Below are 7,335 nucleotides of genomic sequence, written 5' to 3'. Positions count from 1 at the left end.
AAATAATAGAACTTTTGTAAGACACGATATCTATAATTTTGAAGACAGTACCATTCATATTATACTATTAAAATCATCATTAGGGAAATATTAGATATAAGAAGACATCAGCCCTAAGAATGTATACAAAACAGTAATAAGTTGATTCCAGATAAACCTTTATTAGTAAAAAAACACCAACTTTTCTTAAATTCAATATATTTGTTCCATACTAACAGTCAAAAGTTAATATCTTAACAACTATTGTATATAATTTTCAAATTTAATTAGGTTACTACTTAAGTGCACAATATATATATTTCATCTCTTCATAATAAATCCAATTAAATGTACTGAAAATATACTTTTGCATCCAAAAATAATATGTACAAATATAATTTTAGTAAAAATATACACCCATAAAATATGTTCACAGAATAAGTGATAATTGTTCGTATTTCATTGAGTAATACTATTTAGAATCTTTTGTCGTTCAAGGATACATGCAGAACATTTGTGTTAGAATACTGTAGATATTAGTTCTGGATATATCGCTAACTGAGCATGAAATTGATTTTAACATTGATAACGTTGGTTATAAGTAGGGATATACGATTTCTCTTTGTTGTATTACACACACATATAGAAAGAGTGAAAGGGGATATAATATACGTTGTAAAAGTTAGAAGACAACAATAAGAGATTTGTAAATGTTTAAAATTATGCCATTTGTTCGTATTTTGTTTTGTTAATGACGCTGGCTAGGCAACAAGACAGAATAACGCCGACCAAGGGAAAGAATGCGATTCCCACTGCTGCTCCGGCCACTATTCCGATGTTAGCGTCCAAGAAGTCTATAACTTTGCTGTAGCATCCCTGAAATTAAGTATATTATGTAATTAGAAGTTAATAAACTTAATGTCTGTTCATTTTCCAATTCGTATTATATTTCGTATAAGATTTTTCATAAGGACGAATCTATGTTGAAATAAAATGAAACAAGCTGCGAAATTCGATTTTTATATGAAAAGTGGCAAAATGGCAAAGTCTTAATATATTGAACATTAAACAATGATATGTTCAAAAAAATCATGAATTTTATGGTTTGAATCGTAATGCTTGTCGATTATTGCTGGTTCAAGTGTATGGGTGTCTGTATGAAAGAAATTTTCATGCAAAAGAAGAACACAACAAATATGAATAGTAATAGGGAGGCTGTAAAATTTTGTTATTAAAAAATACCCCAAGAAGTGGTACGAATCCCTATTAACCTAAATTACATAAATTAAAGTCTTACAATGAAGACCTACACCGAAATAAATTGGCGAAGGTGCCATAATCCTTGTTATTTATTATTGTTAGTTGGGATTTATGGGTTGCATACAAATAGATTTGGTTATAAATTATTATGGAATATGTTATTGTTATGTAACCTACCATACAGATAAATAAACGATTATTTAATTTTTAATTTTTGTTTGTAATGTATTTTTACCTGAGTATATATTTCATTCTTGTCGATTTCTGTATTGCATCCTTCTTTAATACAGCAAGAAGGTGGTATGGGCAGAGCGTGAGGTAAATCAAGCCAATCTTTAGCCCTATGATTTCCGCAACAATGCAGCTGCAATACATCATCATATAATAAATAATATGATGGCATTGTGTTTTTACTTACTGTTCTTTGAATGAGATCCAGATCAGAAGAAACTTGAGTATTGTTGTCGTTATGATAATTGACCATGGCTCTTGTTAAACCTTTGTCGAAACCTTCGGTCAGTTTTGTCCGATAGGCAAATATAGAGACACCAGCTCCAAGTTCTAGTACAAATACTATAGCCAGGAATGCGCCATACTAAAAAGTAAATAGTTCATTAAGAAATTATGTTTTAACATCGTCAAGGCAGAGTGAACTGTAAAAAAGTTATCAACTTAAAATGTAAGTGCATATTTATAATTTGTTTATTGAAAGTTATAAACTGAAGATGTGCTCCAGATTGCCGGCTGCAATTATCATGCCACACCGTAATTTTTTGATGAATATCTTGATTCAGTTCCGCTACAAGACTCCATAGAGTCTCTCATTGTCACCAACTTTTAGAAATCGCATTGAGAAATGTCCTCTAGTAGTAACCTCCATATTGGTGTTAGACGTGCATATGGATAGATCATCCAACTGAAACCATGTAATTCATTAAACTTTTATACCCTTTGAATTCGACCAAAAAAAAAACAAAAAGAATACTGAATATTATCACAACCCAAACTTTATTAATATGTTAAAACAATATTTTGAACAGAACGGAATGTTGAAAATCAACCTCTGAAAACCATCTAATTCGACCACAAAAAAGCATTGAAGACTGAAAACGTGATATTAAAGATTAACTAAATCATAACTAAAAAACCTAACTCGTTTTTCCACTCAACAAGCAAAAATACACTCCAAAATATTACTTATTGTTTATCTTTTTGTTATAGTACATTACTTGAAGAAAATTTAATCCAATATCATTATAGTCGATAAATAACAAATGCAAACTGCTGTTTTCCCCATCAACAAGCGTGAAACGTTTTTCAACTGCATTTACACTCGAAATCTAGAACAATGAACCTTGCAACGAGATGGCTGCCTCGGTGTGATGAGCAAAATAATTAGAAACGAAATATCCCGGTAACGCTTCTTCATCCATGCGAAAAGGAATTAGACGAAGCAGATCTATTAATAATCGTTTCATTGTGAGTGCAGACTTTTTTATTCTTATTTTGCGTTTTTCTCTTTTAGCTCGGTTAAAAAGGCAATGATTTGTACGGTAACGTTATAATTATAACTCTTCGGTAATTTCCACGAGAAAGCTCGGCTCTACCACTGAAATTGGAAGGAAATAGTGAAAGGTTTTATTTAAAATATAACTAATTGTTGTGTAGCGATATTATAGGCATATTCTAAGGTATTATGTGTGCATTATGTATATTACTATTTTTATTTTCATTAGTGTTGATTTGTAATATAACTAAAATGTATGCAAACGTTTTGCAAACAGAGCCTAATTCCAAGAAAATACATAAAAATATTACGTAAATAAAATAAAATATAATAATTTCTTATCATTTTTATTACAGAAATATTGTGGTTAACTGACTGAAAGCTAAATTTTGTTACAATTGAAGGCTATCCAGAGGAAATAAGGACAAACTTCCACTGGGATATGGGTTCATTGAATAAATGATTACTTAAAGATTTTAACGACTTTAACTTAACCATTTATTAGGAAAAACCAAAGTTAGTTTTTCTGTATTTTTTAACTAATATGATAAATAAATATGGTAGATACTCACCACGTATAAAAGCACAGGTTGGCCTTTGACGGTACAACAGCAAGCGAATGAACCAATCAGGATTATGAAAGATCCGGTACCTATCAACACATAAGGCGCCGTTCCGCTAAACTCCGTACTCATCTCCATATATTTGTACAGCTCTACCTCCATCCATATTCCAATGGCTAAAATCGCAATACCCGACACCTAAAAATAAACAACACTTATTTAGATCAACTGCCCAATTCAATTTTAAAATAGACCACTTTATTAAATTGTCCCATTGTTAGTCCATGTTAGTTGTCCCATTGAGATAAACTTGTAAACCCGGTTTATATTTAGAATAACTATGCAATTGTAGTTTCTTGTGCTGCCTTCCTCGTCTACCCTGTTTTAGTCTTTTATCACAAGACATGTTTGTCTAATACAGGATCTTTGATAATGCTTCTTATGTTAAATATAAAAAAACTCTAAAGAAAAATATGTGTACTTTCAATAAGGAACAGTGATATGGAACGAGTATTAATCAAACATGCTAGCTTTTGATCGCTTTGGCCTGTTTTACCTGCCTGTTTGGCCTGCTGTTCTCTCAAATAATAATTTTTGTTGTTTTGCATATATATTACTGAATCTATTATCCGCCATTATCACATATCAATGTAAGGATCCTTTTTGTTTTACTTAAACAGCTCCAAATATTTCAACCTGAATGATGAATGGCTTTATTGTTATTGAAATGTGAGCAAATATAGTGATACAAACAGATTATTTCCATTTATTATTTTGAATATAATAATTTATTTATACTAAAACCACTGAATCATAAATAATAATGCTATGCTTGGGCGAAGACTTGGTGAGTGAGGCGTTACATTAACATTGATAAGATTTTTCGTTTCAATTACTAAGTAAGTTAAAATAGAATAAGTGTTCTAAATAAAAAGACAAAAATATTACATTAAAAGCTTCCTAATATGTTATGTTTGATATTTATATAAAACAATTACAGTGTAGGTGTATGTTGTTCGAATAAGATAAGCCGGTGTTATGTAATTGCAGAAATATTGATCTTTATTCCATTAATATTTGTTAAATGCGTAACTACACCATATTTTTATGTGGTATCTAATAAAAGAATCTACTAATCTCTGATGATGATTTATAACATATAGATTACTGTAACTAAAAGAATATCCGATGATAGTAAAATCATATTATTGAAAGAATAGTATTATTTAGATTAATTGATCCTTAATTGCTAATATCTTCTATTTAATTTATATAATGCGTATTTTTGGAGACACCTTATAGATATTAAACAAAATTTCTAATCAAAATGATCATTGGTGATTGGAATAATAAACTGTATAGTAGATTAAAACAAACATGTTTGCTACTAGGTACAATTTGTTTAAATATTTAATTATGCTGAACTAACTATATACAGAGCTGCATATTCTGCAATCCAAGCACAACGAAACCTACACAAGGGAATTTGTAATCATTTATCGAATATGGCATTTTATATTCACAAAAGTTTAGTAAAACTAAAATGTAATATCTTTATATATCTGATACAATATTCAATTAAACGTCGCTAATCTTACAGTATTAACTATTATATAAGTCTTCAATAATCAATAATAAGGTTGATAGGTCAAAAGATCTAAGAATTTACTCTATAAAATATCTCCTAAAAAGGTGATTTCGAAAAAGAATGATATAAAGTAGCCACTTCTTAAAATATTCCTCAAATTTTTATAAATCCTCAAACTATAATCCAACTTAAACTTAACTGGTTCCAAATCTTACTATCCCTAAATCTATATACCAAACAAAAATAATTCCAGCAGACAGTATTCATAACTAGGAATATTCGGTACTTTTCATGGTACTTTCTGAATTCAACAGACAAAAATATATTATAATAGGCTATTTTTCTGTCTGAAATATTTTTATTGTTGAACAGTGTTATTGTTATAGGAAAACAAGATTCCTGGAAAGATTCCATGTAATTTGAACCTTAATTTATCGATTATATATTATCGCAAAGTCAAATTACAGGCGTTATACGAGACATATGGTGTATTACTTATTGCTTTAAATTTAAAAGAGTGATTTTCCAATGTTTCCTTAATATTTTCCTAGATTTATTTCGTTAGTAATTAATTTTACATTTCTAAATCATTTTCATTTATAAAAATAATCATTTTATATTGTTTTATTAGTACCTTGATCATATAGACTAAAACTTACTTACAAATTATCCTTTTAACTGTTTTTCAAATATTCAAAACTGTTATATTTTTACAATAGATTATTAATTTTAAACGTTTCCTTTTTATATATGTTTCATTATAAAAAGCGTATTTATAATTGCATTTTAGATATAATATCACTTGTGTATGGTGTATTTAAAATCATTCGCATTGTACTGTATACATAGCATATTATTATAATAAAGTTTAAGCATATATTTCATGTAGATTACACATTTTTCCTGCATTTGCTCATAATTCGGTATAATATAACATAATTACAATTAATTTTGGTTATATAAAATGATATTCTAAATATATTAAATTTGATATACTATATACTATACTATATCTAAATATAAGGTACTCACTTTGTTCTGAAGGAGAAACGTATATAGTACGTAAAGTATTACCACAGAAAAGAAAATTAAATTCGACATACACTGTATTTTGTTCAGCTATTCATAAAAAATTAAACTAAAAAATTAAATTATATGATGCAATCTAACCAAACCAAACATATGGAACATAAAAATTAAGTTTAAAAAAGGACAGTATTTTCTGGATTAACATCAAAAAAAGGTTCTCAGTATGTTTTTTTTTTAAATAATTTATCCACAGATTAACGTAGAACGTACTTACCCAAAATATGAAATTAAAGACCATAAGGAAACTTTTCATGCAGGCCAACGCAGCCACAGTCTGCAGATGTTTACCCATGTTCGATAGTAGTTCCTATCACAAATATGTAACGTGTTATTTATTATTATGTCGAATTGACGGTACCTGATATAGATTCGGTTAAATATCGACGCGGGGAATATCACAGGTTCCAGACCAACGTTACACCGTTCTCGAACTGGAATAAGTGAGTACGTCCGTCTTTATCCAGACTAGCTGGAGAAGCGGAATATATCGATCGCTTGAACGGTCCGCCAATGATCATAGCATACGATATATACGAGGGTATATTTAAAATATTTCGCAGTATAAGCAGCAAATAACAAACAATTCGAACAGGGTTACTAAAATATTTCGCTACTATAAATAACAAATAGGAGAATTAAATGATAAATATTAAGATTGTAGGAAAATAAACTAATAGATAGGCTTTAAAATAAAGCTAGTACTAAATGACCCGCTGAAGATGTTCATCAGCTATATCTATCTTGTAGTGAGCTTATCAGTTTTCGTGCCTAGATTGCCTAAAAAATTAATTTCTAAGAATCGACGACCTGCATCTGATGATGCAGAATGATGAACGCACCCATAAATAATTGACAATCAATAAAAATGTCGATTCTTTGTAATAGTAGCTATTGATGACAGTAACACTGACAGTGACACTTTGTGTGGAAAAATAAATTTGTTGTTTTTACCAATTTCCTTGCATATTATTTAATATCTTTTTCACCATATAATGCAGTTCTGAACCATTTTCTTAATCATATTGGATACCAAGAGGAGGTCGATACTATGTATCCACTATCTCCTACTACCAATTGTGCCAGTCGCTGTAAAATTATCTAAATGGTTTAAATATGACTTCAAAAGCCTCAAAGTTACCAAAAGTTATATAAATAAATATAAATAATATAATATAAAGAGCCGAAATTACTTTTTCCTCAACTCATTATTTTAATTAACCATATTTTCCTTATCAAACAACAAAATGTACTGACCAATCTTCTATCCTGTAGCGTTATTTATTATAATTCATACGTATTCTAAAAGATTAATTGTTGCCAGTTGGATTGAAAGAAAGTTAGAAATTAAT

At 29.1% G+C, this 7,335-nt stretch overlaps 1 protein-coding gene across 2 annotated transcripts; it reads right to left on the bottom strand.

Moving 5' to 3' along the window:
- Positions 1 to 181: 181 nt before the first annotated feature.
- LOC143203030 (tetraspanin-7) lies at positions 182 to 6,468 on the bottom strand. 2 transcript variants are annotated; one of them, XM_076415128.1, is made up of 6 exons: positions 6,345 to 6,432; positions 6,201 to 6,293; positions 3,319 to 3,507; positions 1,658 to 1,834; positions 1,475 to 1,603; positions 182 to 855 (listed from the first exon to the last, which is right to left on the bottom strand). In XM_076415128.1, the coding sequence occupies exons 2-6, from the start codon at positions 6,276 to 6,278 to the stop codon at positions 700 to 702; spliced, it is 729 nt and encodes a 242-aa protein (XP_076271243.1). In that variant the 5' UTR covers positions 6,279 to 6,293; positions 6,345 to 6,432; the 3' UTR covers positions 182 to 699. The 2 variants fall into 2 exon arrangements, with proteins under 2 accessions (XP_076271243.1, XP_076271242.1); XM_076415127.1 differs by having other exon boundaries at positions 6,201 to 6,468.
- Between the last annotated feature and the right edge of the window lie 867 nt (positions 6,469 to 7,335).

The sequence above is a fragment of the Rhynchophorus ferrugineus genome, unplaced genomic scaffold (assembly GCF_030347505.1).
Source record: "Rhynchophorus ferrugineus isolate W39M unplaced genomic scaffold, kcgeb_rfMv2 rfM9, whole genome shotgun sequence".
NCBI classification, from domain to species: Eukaryota; Metazoa; Arthropoda; class Insecta; order Coleoptera; family Curculionidae; genus Rhynchophorus; species Rhynchophorus ferrugineus.
Note: the sequence above shows the minus strand (reverse complement) of the source record. Positions and strands in the feature narration are given on the sequence as shown.